This window comes from Podarcis cretensis (assembly GCF_951804945.1).
Source record: "Podarcis cretensis genome assembly, chromosome: 1".
In the NCBI taxonomy this organism is placed as follows: Eukaryota; Metazoa; Chordata; class Lepidosauria; order Squamata; family Lacertidae; genus Podarcis; species Podarcis cretensis.
In genome coordinates, this window is record NC_137170.1 from 86782827 (window position 1) to 86798029 (window position 15203).

Genomic DNA, 15203 nt, shown 5'->3' on the forward strand with positions numbered 1-15203 from the left:
GAGAAGGCTACCACCCTTTCTGTTGCAATTAGACCTTGCCATTACTGTTCAATCAATGAAAGTTCTGGTGCGCAGTAGCTGAGAATTTGACCAGAGAAAACCCTGGTTCAAATCCCATCCAAGTAACAGTATGTAGCTTCAGGCAAGTCCAGGGATGGGGAACAAGTGGCTGGCTCTCCAGATGTTGTTGGACTCCAAATCTCATTAACCCCAGCCAGCGTGGCCAGTGGTTAAGTATAGTGGAAGTTGTAGTTGTAGAAGGCCACAGGTTCCTCATTAGTGCTCTGGAGAGCCACAGCTTCCCTATAGCTTCCAGTCTATACTATGGATGTGGTATTATTGACATCTTAAGGTAAAGGCAAAAGTACCCCTGACCATTAGGTCCAGTCACGGACGACTCTGGGGTTGCGCGCTCATCTTGCTCTATAGGCCGAGGGAGCCGGCGTTTGTACGCAGACAGCTTCTGCATCATGTGGCCAGCATGACTAAGCCGCTTCTGGCGAACCAGAGCAGCACATGGAAACGCTGTTTACCTTCCCGCTGGAGCGGTACCTATTTATCTACTTGCATTTGATGTGCTTTCGAACTGCTAGGTGGGCAGGAGCTGGGACCGAACAACGGGAGCTCATCCCCTCACAGGGAATCAGCAAGCCCTAGGCTCCGTGGTTTAGACCACAGCGCCACCCTATTGACATCTTACAAGGCTGTTAAAAGGCATAACAATGTAATGTATGGGAAAGGCTTTGATCACTTGAAAAGCACTATATACATGCAAAGTGGTGTTATAACTTCAAAACAAATACAGTCGTACCTCGGAAGTCGAACAGAATCCGTTCCAGAAGTCCATTTGACTTCTGAAACGTTTGACTTCCAAAGCATGGCTTCTGATTGGCTGCAGGAAGCTCCTGCAGCCACTCGGAAGCCCCGTCAGACGTTCAGCTTCCCAAAGAATGCTCGAAAACTGGGACACTCACTTCCAGTTTTCGATTGTTTGGGAGCCGGAACGTTCGACTCTCAAGGCGTTCGGGAGCCAAGGTAAAACTGTATGTTATTAAATTTGCCCTTGATGATAGCCTGAGAGCTGTTTGACCAGTCTCTGCCACCAAGAGCATCTGAGAAAGCCCTGATTTTCACCAGAATTCATTCCTTCTGAGAAGGGATCAGAGAAGGGCCATTCCTAGCACAGCCCAGGTGTTTGGAGGGAGGGGCTCTTTACCCTTCCCTTGCCCACTTCTTTTCTGCTGCACCTCCTGCCTTCACGTTACTCCACAAACACACTTGCAGGGTTCCAGATGTGTGCTTCCCCTCTCTTTCCTTACAAGCAGCCTGTTTTGCTTTGTTACATGCATCTCTATGCAATGTAAAGGGGGGAAATCCAGCTTTAAATGTGCAATTTAAGTGGAGGGATGATTTGATGTTAGTTTTTGCCTCAATGGTGAGACCTTTTTGCTTTGATAGTGAGACCCTGAAGAGACACTGTCAGCCAGACATCAATTTGTTAATATGCTGGACTGAGGCTTCAGAAACATGAGAGATTCCAGCAACAGGGTTGTGTGCTCAGGGATGTGCATTTTCTAGAAACAGACCTAGTTAGCAAGCTATGCCTCCACACGGCCTTATTGCTGGAATCTCTCATGTTGCCTTACGTTAAGAATACATGTATCCATGTCATGCTAGGAAGGGCCTACCATACTCCAGTGTGTTCCTATGATCCTACTTGAGTGGCTATTCCTTCCTGAGTTGTCTGTTTCTGGTGCGCAGAACAAGAACCCAGGCACAATGCTCCAGTGAAGGGTTTATTGGTGCATATCCATTTCTATTACATTCAGAGGAGTCGTAATGCACAGGCAGAGTACCAGGGACTTTGCCCCCAACAGTTCAAGTTTCCTAATCCTGGCTATGCAGGGCACAATGGAGGTCACTGTCTATGGGTGGGGCAGGCTGGCAGCCAGCTGGGAATGAGTAGAGGAAAACATTTGGCCTCATAACTACCCAGCCATCAGCAGGCAGCCCCTGAGGTAGGTGGGGAGAGACAGCCTCCATTTTATAGACAGGGAACAAGCAATGGCCCGGAGTAGTTCCATGAGCCAAACTCTTAATCCACATAGTTTTATGCCTGACTACGGCAGGAGTCACAGCTGGCACATTTGCACACCCCATTATTCCATATACGTAATCTAACAGAACAGATTTAGCTACAGGACATCACAGTGTAGAGTCCCCATGTGATGGCCCAGTGGGAGAGCAGCTCTTCGAAACCTTGCACTGATGGTGTTTGTGCATGTGCTCAACCGCATGGAACACACCACCTGTGCAGTGCCCAGGACTAGATACATGACATTCACCAATGAAGTACGAGGGAGCACAGTATTCTGTTTCTAAAAATCAGATTCAGTGACTGAAACAAATGTATATTTCTGTGAAATTTAGTCCTATCACAAAAATCTGAATTTTCTTTATATGGCAGTTGAAGGGAAATATGAAAATAGCAGGGTTTAAGAGTACAAGAAGGCGGCGGCTGATGGTGGTGTTGGGGGAGTGGTTGTGAAGGACTGAGGAGGAGCTAGGAATGGGAGGCCATCAACTTGGAAATGTCAAGGGATGAATGAAGAGAAGCCCCAAGTGCTACAGAGGGCTCATACAGTGCAATGGCTCAATGCCACAGTGGCAGAGTACTTCAGCCCTCCTCAGAGCCATCCCCATTCCAGTTGCCAAGGCCAGGCTAGGGGGTGGCCTCCTGGAGACTTGGATCTGGGAGTGAATCTTGCTCAAGCTGGGGCCACTACAAGGCAAGAACAAGGTGAGAAATGCAATAGCCGTGCGGAGGATGGAGAATAGAGCAGGAGCTGTGAGGAAGAGGCTACAGCAAGAAACAAGATGAAGCTGGAAATACTGAAGGAGGAGTTGTAGTCTGAAGCACAAAGTCTAGTACAATAGGTAAGAGGTTCTATTATGTGATCAGGCAAATACCAAAGGCCAAGGTGCCAGTGTTTGTATCTGGTGTGGCTTTTTGCAGCTTGCCTACTACACTGATGTTGGGAGTTCCTGTTTTCCACTGGGCCTGAAGAGGGCAGTGAGCCACAAGAGTGGTGTCAAATCTATGTGATGATTTCCTGACCGTGAGATGATCATAGTCTTCATTCAATCATTAGGTTAGCTGTTTCCTGGTCTCCAGGTTTTGTTGGCAAGTTTTACCTGCACTTCCTTTTCCTGTCTGAGGGGTGGAGATCTACTTCACAAATCACTGTCTACTCTTTGGGCAACCTTTACAGCTGTCCTGAGAGATGGTGAGAACAGGCACAGCACTGTGCACAAGCAGATGCATGTGCACATGGATATTGCACAAGTACCTGCATTATACTTGAGAGCAAATCGGTGCATAAGGCCCTTGCTAACTCACCCAGCAGTTTACTGGCTTTAGCAATCATCACTGCCATTCCTCAAATGGAAGAGGTTCAGAGTCTTCTGTGGGCAGGAAATCTTAGCTAAGGACATCATTCAGAATGGCAGGTGGACCACAGGCTGTTGAATGTTCATGGGCACAGTCATGGGACTGAATGGCAATGGTTCAGCATGGAGAGACCAGTTGGTGCATGTGAAATCTCCCACTCCATGAATCTGTTGGCTCTGCCTGAATGCTATCAGGCTTGGCATTTCTGGCAGGACCTAGCTGCTCTTTTCCTTTGCTGGCCTGCTGCTTTTCTCCCCTTAGCAAAACAGTGCAGTCTACTTCTCTTCTTAGGGGAGGAGGCTAATGAGAGCTGGCTAAGGTACCTACTCTGGCCTACGCATGGCACAGCACCAACACCAGCAAGCTCTGCTTGGGGGAAATGGGGGGTGGTGGTGCTGGCCCCATACTCTGTCTGTCCAGAAGGCAGCATCTCTTGCGCTGCTTGGCCCAAGCTTCCTTTGTGGCCTGGAGCTTGCTTGAAGGGCTATGACACAGCTGCCAGTTGGTCCAGGCCCACAATCATTTCAAAGCCACTTCAGGTTGGTGGTTGTTCAAGGAAAGCACAAGGAAAGAAGGCTTATCCCATGAAGCCTAGGGAGTACCAGGGCCAGTAGACACATGCCAACTTCTCACACAGGCATGTGAAGCTCATTGTACTCATCCTGCCCATCTTCATCAAAGTTTGGTTCTGCATCCTCGGAATCCAGCTGCAAGCGGGAGGAAAGAACAGAAGAAAAGAGTTAAGCAGCCATTCAAATACAAGGTGGTACAAGGCCATCTCTTTTTCAGAGCAGAGACCTCAGAGCACAATGATTCTACAGGCAGGTTTGGGTGGTCTCTGGGAAAATTCACAATGTGCGCCCCCCAAACTGGTTCTCCAATACAGTACTGCAGGACAGTAAAGAAGGTGAAAACAGAGTCTCTTGCTCTCCAGCTTCAAACATTATATCACGATGCCAAGTTTTTTAGTTATGATATTGACCATTTAACCAAATCTGATGCATACCACTTTAGACCAATGGCTGAATAAGGACTGGGACTCCCATAACAGTTTAAGACATCAGGCAATGGCGTTTGCTTACCGCTTTGAGTTCTCTCTCATGGAAGAATCGTGGCAGTAGGAATCGTCGCAGGGGGACTGTCATGATCAGGACAAATGGGAAAGCCAGCGATGCCACAGTGGATTTCACCACCCACAGCAGCACAATGCAGGCTAGCTGGATGCATGTGAACAGGTTCATTCTCCAGGTCTTCACCTAAAGGTAAGCCAGCCAGATGATGCACCCTTCTTTGGGCAGCTCTATTTTTTAGCACTTGACAAAGTACCAGAGCTTCAGTGTAATACTCCATTCCCTTCTATGGAAGGGTTATCTCTCATAAAGCTGTGCTGGTACCACTCAGTGAGTGGTTTCCTCCCCATGCCAGTCAAGCCCGCCACTGCATGCCTTTCCTCTGTCCTTCCCCATCTTTATTTTCAGGCCCATCTCAACTTGCCACCCACTGAACTTGCCACCCCTTTCATCACTCCCCACTCCCCCAGTGCACCTACCTTGACAACATAGACATGATCAGGGTGGTGCTTGGATGGCATGAAGATAAGGAGGAGCCGCTCATAGAGCTGAATGCCAGTCAGTGACGTCACACCCATATATAGGAAAATCCCAAACAGCACAGCCAATGGGATCTGGCGTAGTACATTCCCCATCACGATGGACAGGCCTGAAGAGCAGGATACAGTGTTGAATTCTCTTTCTACACACAGGTACACCCATACTTCACGATCAGAACATGGGACAATGCCTGACATTGACACACATGTACACCCCTGGATATATACTGAATAGGCCCGATGCTTTAATATAGAGACACAGAACTATGGTTAGAAAGAACAAGGAGATTTGCAGGCTCACTGTTTTACTGTATGTGTCCACTAGTTTCATGGAGCCATGTTCCCATAAGCTCCACCCCACCACCACCACCACAGTGTGCCACAAGTAAACAGTGTCACTACACCACAGGGGAATGAATGCCGAACAAATTCAGGTTGCTCAAATGAGCTAAGATGCACACAACCACCTCAGAGAACAAGCTCCTCTGTGTGGACCTCACCAACAAGGCCAGCGATGAGCACTCCTGTCACACGCTGCTCCTTCACTTCCTCAATCTTTGGCTTCTCACCAGGTGCAATGGCCTTGCTCATGACTGTGAGGGCGTTGACGTGGGTGACTGAGCGGACCGTGGCAGCCGTGAGCCAAGGCAGCCCAAAAAGGGCACAGAGCCCTCCCATTGTACCAATGAGCAGCAAATCAAGGTGGAAGCCCGATCCCTTTATCAACTTCCGCTCCTTCTTGCTGACAATCAGGCTGCAAAGGAGATAGGAAGGGAGGGGAGCAGAACAAACATGAGTTTCAGTGACCAATGTAACAGATTTTAGCTGTAGCAAGGGGAGCAGTGGCACACAGTATTTTGAATTTAATATTACTATTTTTTGCAGCAGCTCTTTCTAATTGGGAGACTTGGAAGAATCAAGGCATGTGGTCAGCAAAGGGAGCATACAAGACAAATAATATGCATCCCACTATAGAAAAGACCTCCTGGAAGCTATGGAAACAGTAGTCCCTTATTGTTCAATGTAGACAGCAAGGACAAATGAAGTTAGGAGCCTGCTGTCACATCCCCTCAGAAGGGGTCACTCTGTCTATCCCCTTGATTCTGACTTCTCTTCCCACCCAACACCAATTCCAATTATAGCTGCTGCAATTATTTAATTTTACTTAGCATTTCTACAGGGTGATAGGTACAGAATGAGCTGGCCCCCAGTGTGGAGGCCTGGCACTTACGTGGTGATCTGGGTTTCCATAAAGATAAGGATGAAGACCAGAAGTGCAGGGATGGCAGAAGCAAACATCATCCACATGGGAAACACCTGGTTGCTTCCTAAGGGATGGATGAACCAGCCACGCTTGTTGGGGGTTGTGACTGACAGTACTGAGGGAACATTCAGCTTCTGTGGTGACAACATGGAGGAAAAGACATCAGTCTTGTTTTCTGCATGGAATAGATATCATAATCAACAAGAACTTTATTACCCACCCTTCACCAGTAGGTCCCAGTTCCATTAGGAATGCCACAGAAAGCTTGGAATGTGCTGTTCTATTTTGGCATCTATGTCAAAGTCATGTTAATTGGACATGCCTGTACTGGCGTATGGGTGTATGTCTTAATGGGTCTCAGATGCATTCACTGAGCTTGCTCAATTCCCATAGCTGCTGTAGTACACCTGTGCACTGTCTGCAGCGGGCTCTGCTTCTCTATATGTATATAATGATGGGTTGTGCAGTCACACAGGGCAAATGTGGCAGAACATTCACATTGCTTTGTAATACAGCGGTACCTCGGGTTAAGAACTTACATTCGTTCTGGAGGTCCGTTCTTAACCCGAATTTGTTCTTAACCTGAGGCACCACTTTAGCTAATGGGGCCTCCCACTGCCGCCGTGCCGCCACCGCATGATTTCTGTTCTCATCCTGAAGCAAAGTTCTTAACCCGAGGTACTATTTCTGGGTTAGCCAGAGTCTGTAACCTGAAGCATCTGTAACCCGAGGTACCACTGTATCCCACTTCCCTTGCTCCACTTCTAGTTTAGAACACTGATCAGGGATCACAGAAGTTTTCACATGGCAGATTTTGCATCTTTTCTTGGTGGTCCTCAACAAAGACTGATGGTCCTAAACACAGCCCCATTTTGAAGTTACTGCAGATTAGAAGGAATCCCAGCCTAACATGATAAAACTACCAGTTGTAGATAGCAATTCCAAACTACAGCTTGTATGCACACTAAAGGCATGTATGCCTCTCTCAGCACAGCCACCACAGCCAACCTGAACACCCTAGGCCAATATAGCATCTGACACTATTTGGAAGCCTAGCCAGACATGCATTCTGTCCTTAGGTGACTATACATTCCACAGACATTCCAGCTAGAGGTAATAGGGACACATTCAACAATGTAACTCACGGAATGGCCTGAACTGGATTTGTTTCCTGTTTAGAAGTCTTGCTTTCATGTGAAATTTACACTGATCGAGAAGACACAGATGCTGGCACCCACATAGACAATGGAAGTCTCAGATTAAAGTCCAAACTCCTTGAAAAACACATGTCCTCATACCCACTGGGTGGTGAAGAGTTGGAACAGGCAGTACCTACCTGGGTATATGTATCAGTGATAGTATAGTCCACCAGAACCATGACAAGGATAGAGATAGGGATTCCAAAATCTCCAATGATTCGTCGGGCCTACAGACCAAGCACAGGAGATGAAAGTAAGCACAGGGCATGCTGGAGATGTTGCTGGGCGCTGAGCCCAAAAACCCTATCTGGTCTTTCATCCACTGAAGAATTTCTCACCATATGACTCTGCCTGCAAATGCTTTGTGATGAGGTTTGGTATAGTAGAATAAAGTTCCTAAAGGTGATGCTAAGATGTCTGACCCTTCTCTCCACCACTACACTGCCAGTCCCTGGCCACCTTATATGTCAATCATATGGGGATGCCAGCCAGATTCAAAATGGTATCTTGATAACATTTGGGCATGCCCCAGAGCAGCCTTCCCCAACTTGGTGCCCTCCATATGTTTTGGGCTAGAACTACCAACATCATTTACTATTTGCCATGGAGCCCAAGGCTGGTAAGAGTTGCAGTCCAAAACATCTGAAGAGCACTTTGTTGAGGAAAGGTACCCTGTGGAGTACCTGGCTGAGCCTCTGCATTTCTGTGGTTGAACTTCAGCATCCTGGGGGAAGTAATGTACCTTTGGCCTCCGTGGTATTGACTAGAGGCAGGCTCTCTTCATAAAAAGCTATGCATGGAAGGGGATCAGAACAATATCTCCACCTATTATTGCTCTTAGTACAGGGGAAAAAAAACCCTGCTTCAGTGAACATGTAGAATGGAAAGGCTAGATGTTTGTATGGGGAAATGCCACCACACTTCTTGCTATTTAGGCCTTAGCCTCACCTTTCCTCCTAGGAAACGGCTGTTCTTAAACTTGCGCATGAAGAAGGCAATGAAGAAGGTTCCCAACATGAGGATGAGGGACAGCAGGGCAGTGTTTGGCTGCATCTGAGCGTCAAGAGCCATGGAATCAGGAGGCAATGTGCTGTCATTTAGATCTCTTGGAAGATTTGGCGGGTAGAACCTCAGTAGTGGGTGCTCTGTAAATACCTGGGAATATAGTGTCAGAAAAGAGGACACTTACAGACAGTCATGAAAGACGGAAGAGTTGTTAATCTTCCTACTTAAGGGTGGTGTGCGAGAAGTCATCAATAACCCACAGTTTGTCTCATAATGCTGGCACAGAGTTGATACCAGCAGGCCAGCCAGACAGATCCAGATCCAAAGCTCACCTTGTAAAGTTTGTAGAATGTTTCATAAATAAAGATGAGGGAGATAAGGAAGGCAAAGATCTCCTGGGTAAAGGGGGAGATGTATCGCACCAGGAAGCTGCCCTCAGCGGCCACAATGATGAAAATGAAGACAATAAGCCAGAGGCCAATCCATACCCGGCCTGTCAGATACTCGATGCCCTGGCTCTGGCAGAACTGCCAAAAAAAGAAACAGAGGAGACAGAAATAAGGGAACTGGCTTGAGCATGTTTCCCTTCCATTCTTTGCACCTTGGCTCATTTTGAAGAGCAAGTCTGCACAACATGTGGCCTGCTAAACTTTGCAGACTGTTATGTATTTGACAAGCTCACTGTGTTTGCAGCCCCAGGAGGGCAACACAAATAGAGTTTTAGCGCAACCCCTCTGGGAAGTATGCAAGCCTGCAGTTGAGGCATTATAAACCCCTCCTGGTTTGATGGAGGGGAGGTGCCAAACAACCCAGCAAGAAAAGGAAATCATCAGGCTTCATCCTCTGTTCAGTTACATGGTCATCAGCATCCAGTGTCTTGCGCTACCAAATCGTTAGCAGGCTATTCTGAGGCACATTTGAGTATTATCCACCATAAACACTGTACTGCATACCCATCACCAAACACTTTTGAAATTTGTGCTCGAGTCTTGCCCCACCATAATTGCCAAACCCTCTTGAGGTAACTCAGGGACACTCTGTGGGCAAATTCCCATGCAAGCAAAGATCAGAAATGCCCAAAGCAACAGAAATAGCAGCAGTGTTGGCCAATAACTACTCTTTCAGCCCACCATGACAGATTGAGGCAGTTGGGCCTCCTTGGTTAAAGCAATGCATGCATCCTGTATCATTAAACTGAGAGCACATGCTCCTACCCTGTGCAGTGGCGCTCTCTGGTATGGGCATAGCATTTCCTCAACAAGGATAACGTAGGCACATTGTTTAATAAACCAAATAGCCCTATTCACAGGCTGCAGAAGATTATTGTGATGATTTGAGAGGGTGCAGAAGATGATGGGGATTATTTGAGAGGAGTCACCTCTCAGCATGGAGTCAATTCCAGCCTTGAAGTCACTAAATTATGTTATTACCTAAGCAGTGTGGGATCAGCATGTAAGCAGGAAATAAATCCATTTGTGTACAGCGACTCCCATGTACATGGGAACACAAACCTCTCATTTTTAGGTGATTCCACTGCGGTAGTTAAAACCCCATCCATATAGGTGAAAATAAGTTAACAAAAAGTTTCCCACACAGTTCTGCCCCCGTGTCATTTGGAATTTTGGTGACACCCTCACCACTCAAGTAATGTGTGAATTAGACCAGATTTAAGCCTTATCGTGTCCTATATGGGCACTTCATAAGCAGTGTACAGCAGCTTGCAGTATGTGGGACATCTGCATGTGAAAGTGGCAATGTAGAACCAAGGAAGACACCAGTTTACAGATACCTTGTAAAAAGCTTCTTCAAAGACCAGCAGAGGCCCTGAGAAGCCAATGACAAGGAGAGGCTGGGCACTCAGCAGAGAAAAGAGCATGCCCAGCACTGAGGTGGAGATGATCAACTCCGAAACGCCCATGAGACCGTCTGTCTTCTCACCTGTAGAGAAAGAGCAATGTCTCTGGGACAAACTGCAGAGTGGCAGACAGAAACATGTGCCCAGATCCCCCTGGTGGGGGGGCTCACCACAGGAGAAAACTCATAGCCTTTTCTCTCAATTGCCACTGCCAACGAGTCCCTCCATGCACAGATACGCTACTGTTGGATAATTTTGTGGAACAGTTAGGCCAAGGAACCTCAACATGAGCAAATTCCCTCATATTAAATTCTAACAGATAATTTCCATCACAGAATGCATTCCTGTACAGAAATACACCCTTGTTAGAGAGTCTAGCAAGTGATGGGAGATATATTCTAGCTGCAGAGATTTTGAATCCTCTGCTTATTTCAGTTACCTTCTTGGAAGTGTTTGCACTGGTCCCTACCCATAAACATGGGGGGAAAGGAACTGAGTTTTCTGAAGAGTAAGTGTCCTAGGGAGAATGGTACCCACCCTGTTGGAGCAGGGTAAACTGATGTCTGGATCTACCTCTAATATGAGAGAAAAGTGCAGAATGTAAGTCAATGGATATATGACGCTGTTACAGTTATTATTATTTTTATATTATATGACATCTTTAAAAAATCATTTATTTCTTTACATTTATATCCCACCTTTCTTCCATAATGGAACTTAAGGCAAGATACATAGGATTCGCAAGCAGAGTCCCCCATCCAGGAACTGATCAAAATCAGACCTACTTTGCTTTAGCAATATTGTTGCATCAAGTGCTTAAGAAGTAATAAATACATTGGTGCCCATGAACACGTATAGAAGAATGGATTGTGGGTAATTGGGCTTAAAATACCCCCAATCTGTTCAATAACAAAGGGACAATTCTTCTCACCATTAAACAAATTCTTTCTCCTAACCCCAGATGGTTAAGGGCTAGTGCCTGTGCACTGTTTTTTGCTTTCAGGGATATGAGCACAATGTCCACATGCAAGCCTTGGCCCCCAGCATTTTGCTGGGTTACATTAGGCCATTTTGATCCTTACTGATGTTTCTCTGCAGAGATTTGTTGAGACCCTCTCCTGTCCTACACTGGCCTCTGCCCATCCAATTTAGGACTCTGGGTTGCGTGCAAATTAGCAATATTGGGGAGTGACTATTAAGAGTAGTAAAATGCTTTTATTGTTACCATAGAGAACAGGAAAGGAACATGCATAGACTGGAAAGCCCCAGAGCCAGGCAAGAGTGCAATGGGACAGAGCCAAACCCATCTGAACATAGCAAGAGCCAACTGAGCCCACCCACTTGCCCAGCAAGGGCACAGGCACAGATGAACCAATCCCAGCCACTTAGCCAGTATAAGCACAGGCAAAAATTAAACTAATGTGCTCAATCTCTTGGGCAGCCTAGCTGAACAGGAACCAGCTTGAGCAAGGAACTAGGGTGGGGCAGGGGAGGTGAGGAAGGAAGAGGAGGGTGGACTCATTACCTAGCAGTCCCCCAAAGGTGATGGCGGGGGAGAGAGCAGCGAAGTAGATGAATAGCACAGCTGCGAGGCACTGGCTGTGCAGGGCATCTTTGAGGTCACTCAGATACTTGGGGTACCTGCGCTTTATGTCCCGCACCAAACCACCAAAGACAATGCCAGTGCGCTTCAGAGGGTCATCCTCCTCCTCGCCTTCTTCCTCCTCCTCAGCTTTTACCTCACAGATCTCTGGAAAGACATGAACAGCATGGTGGGGGTGAGGGGAAGGGAGAGGGAAGTAGATGCAAGATACCTTCACAACCAGTGCCAGCCGCCAGCATCCCTAGACAGGGCGGATGCAGGTTCCTCATCCCTGCCTACTCCAACTTTCAGAAAGTGCCCCCTCCCTCAACATCAACGAAATTGTGCTGTGTCTCTTTAGAGCTGATGCAGAGGCAAGACATGGACTGTGCTAATCCTTCCTCACCCACCCTACCCTGGCCATGAAGCAGAATGGCAAGGTACAAAAGGCAAGGAGAGAAGAGACCTTTGGCTTCCTGAACATTCCCTTCTTTGATGGACTTCTTCTGGTCCCGCTCTTTCCTCTTCCTCAGCAGCTCTTTCTGGAAGGTGGCAATTGACTTGAGCAAATCCTTCCCCTCCACTTCTGATGGAGGGATGACAATGCTACAGTCAAGGAACTCATTGATGGCATTGAGCAGGTCCTGGCGGTCATCTGCCATGTAAGCAGCTTCATGGAAATGCTGTCAGCCAACAAGGGAAGATGGTCAGTTAGGCAGAGAGCAGCCCATCACTTATCCTCTGTCCTCCAGTATAACATTGCCTGGTGATGCTGTCTCAGACCCAAGACGAGCTCATCAATCTACTTTCAAAGCCAATATTATCTCAGTGTCATCAAAGGACCCTGTAACTCTCTTCTCAGTTCAGATTGACAGCAGTAGTAATTCAGTGTCATGGCAACAGCATATGCTCCACCTATCCCTGTTCATTTGATTCCTGTCCTGGCATATGGCCAGCATGACCAAGCTGCTTCTGGCGAACCAGAGCGGTGCACGGAAACGCCGTTTACCTTCCCACCAGAGCTGTACCTATTTATCTACTTGTACTTCATGCTTTTAAGCTGCTAGGTTGGCAGGAGCAGGGACTGAGCAATGGGAGCTCACCCCGTGACGGGGATTCAAACTGCCAACCTTCTGATCGGCAAGCCCTAGGCTCTGTGGTTTAACCCACAGAGCCACCCGCATCCATATATATATATATATATATATATATATATATATGTGTGTGTGTGTGTGTGTGTGTGTGTGTATATATATATATATATATATATATATATATATATATATATATATATGGCATTGTTACTGTGAGCATGAGCTCACTAAATCTAATGAAATTTTTATTCAGTGGATATCCATGTATTTTTTTCTTGGTTGTCTATGCACAAAAATATAGAATTTCCCTTCTATTCTCTCACTAACAATTTATCCAAGTGTGAAATATTGTTGAATGTGTTTGACTTGCACCTATTCTATCCTATGAACAGTGGGATGCACTGTAAGATTAAAAATTGCAATAACGTGGTTTTTTTTTAAGGAAGTTGCTATAGTCAGTTTGCTAGCATACCTTCTTCAGAAGCCAGTTCAGGACAGAGTATTTCAAAGCAAATAAAAACAACTTCTAGCAAGTGGGGAAGAGCCTTCAGAAAAATGTTTGATATTTAGAGGAGTGTGTTTGGACAGCATGGTAAAGGAATGCACCAGTTGAGCTATTTGGGGCATCTGAAAGGGCATGTCCACCCAACACATTCCTCTTCCCTGGGTTCTATGCTTTAATGTGCATCAGAAGTCCTTCCAAGGGAGCATTTCTTCCTCTGTGCAGACTGCACAGCCCATGCATATTTACAGTTCCCCACATCCCCCATGCTGGCAAGTCAGGGGGCGTGTGGGCATGCATAAATCATTAGCAGAGTATTCAACCAAAGGAGGAAAATGGCTGGAGGCAAAGGGAAGAGGGTTCATACACAGAGCAGTCTGTGGTGCAGAAATACTGGATCAATTGGCTGACAAAGGTGATGCCAGAGGGGAGCAAACATCCCCTGCCTCCCAGCCTGCCCCCACCATGCTTATCCATGCTTCCTTTTGTCCTGCTGCTTCCCCGCCCTCCCTGTCCTCCAGAAAACTACTCAATCAGAGCAAATAGCAATTCGGGTGTTTTCCTGATTGACATTTGCTCCAGTTTAGCACTAAAGAGTGGGCTTTCCCTGGGAAAGGAGCGTAACAAGCAGAAAACCACTCAGACCTGTGCTTAATAGGCATGGAACAAGTCTACAAACCCTTCCTGACTTGTGCTCCCTTGGCATTGTGCTGCGTCTTCATGCTGTTCCCTTTCTAATGCATCTTTCAGCACCTTTGCTGCTACCCTTCTCATGTCTTCTCCAGCCTGAACCAACACTCAGCTCCTCCTCACCTTGTCTGACATGAGAGTGGAGATGGAACGTCCGATCTCATGGTAGTCCATGTTGGACTGGCTTGGCCCCAGCAAGACAAAGATGAAGCGAACAGGGATTGGGACTTCCAGGACTGACTCCAAGAACACAGCCTCATTCAAACGGACAAAAGCCATTGTTGGTTGCTCAAGGAACTGAACACAACCTATCAGGAAGGGAAGCATAAGACCATGATGATCAGTGTGGAAGCAACAAGCTTCTGAGATCAGGAAGCATGCTCCAGGTTTAGGGAGACTTGGCAAAATGACACATATGAACACACTTAGGGCATGTCCACACTTCCCCTTGTCCCGTGCTTTCTAGGCATGGTTGCAAGTGGTTTTGCATTTGCCCCACAGCTTTCCCCTGGAAAATATGCTTTTTACGGCTGAACTGGAACAAACAGCAGTCTGCAGAAAACCTGATTTCCTTTTGGTCCAATTCGGAGGTAAGCTGTGGGTTTACCCAGGAGAAAGTGGTGGGGCAAACAGAGATGTGGATGAGCCCTTAGCTGCAAGTACCACTTGGCAGTGCCCTCTCTACAACACCTGCTAACAGTGGGCAGTGTGAGTAACACAGGATGCAACATCTGAGTATGCAGAGTTTGAGGTTACTGCCCCATTCCCTATTTTTGCAGAAGTGGGGAAGACTGCAGCTGAAAAATGACATCTCCATTAATGAGGTGATCTTGATCTAATTCTGAAGCCACCTCAACAAAGCCAAGGGCGAAATTCAGAAGCTTCTCTGGAGTTCCCTCCATCCATACCACAGCTAAGCAGAACCTAATAGAGAATTGTCTTTTCATTATCA

The 15203-nt window shown here is 46.9% G+C and overlaps 1 protein-coding gene across 4 annotated transcripts in view; it reads right to left on the bottom strand.

The window, feature by feature from the left end:
* Positions 1-1783: 1783 nt before the first annotated feature.
* The window catches only part of SLC4A3 (solute carrier family 4 member 3), a 47270-nt gene continuing 33850 nt past the window's right edge, over positions 1784-15203 (bottom strand). For 3 of the 4 annotated variants that reach the window (XM_079947097.1, XM_079947096.1, XM_079947099.1), the window contains 12 exons: positions 14375-14559; positions 12432-12648; positions 11909-12133; positions 10318-10466; positions 8861-9055; positions 8472-8678; positions 7661-7750; positions 6292-6458; positions 5561-5814; positions 5001-5170; positions 4534-4707; positions 1784-4158 (listed from right to left, as the gene is read on the bottom strand). In XM_079947097.1, the coding sequence (XP_079803223.1) occupies positions 4081-4158; positions 4534-4707; positions 5001-5170; positions 5561-5814; positions 6292-6458; positions 7661-7750; positions 8472-8678; positions 8861-9055; positions 10318-10466; positions 11909-12133; positions 12432-12648; positions 14375-14559 (2111 nt within the window). In that variant the 3' untranslated portion in view covers positions 1784-4080. The remainder of the gene's footprint in view (positions 4159-4533; positions 4708-5000; positions 5171-5560; positions 5815-6291; positions 6459-7660; positions 7751-8471; positions 8679-8860; positions 9056-10317; positions 10467-11908; positions 12134-12431; positions 12649-14374; positions 14560-15203) is intronic. The other variant, XM_079947098.1, reaches the window with a different exon arrangement.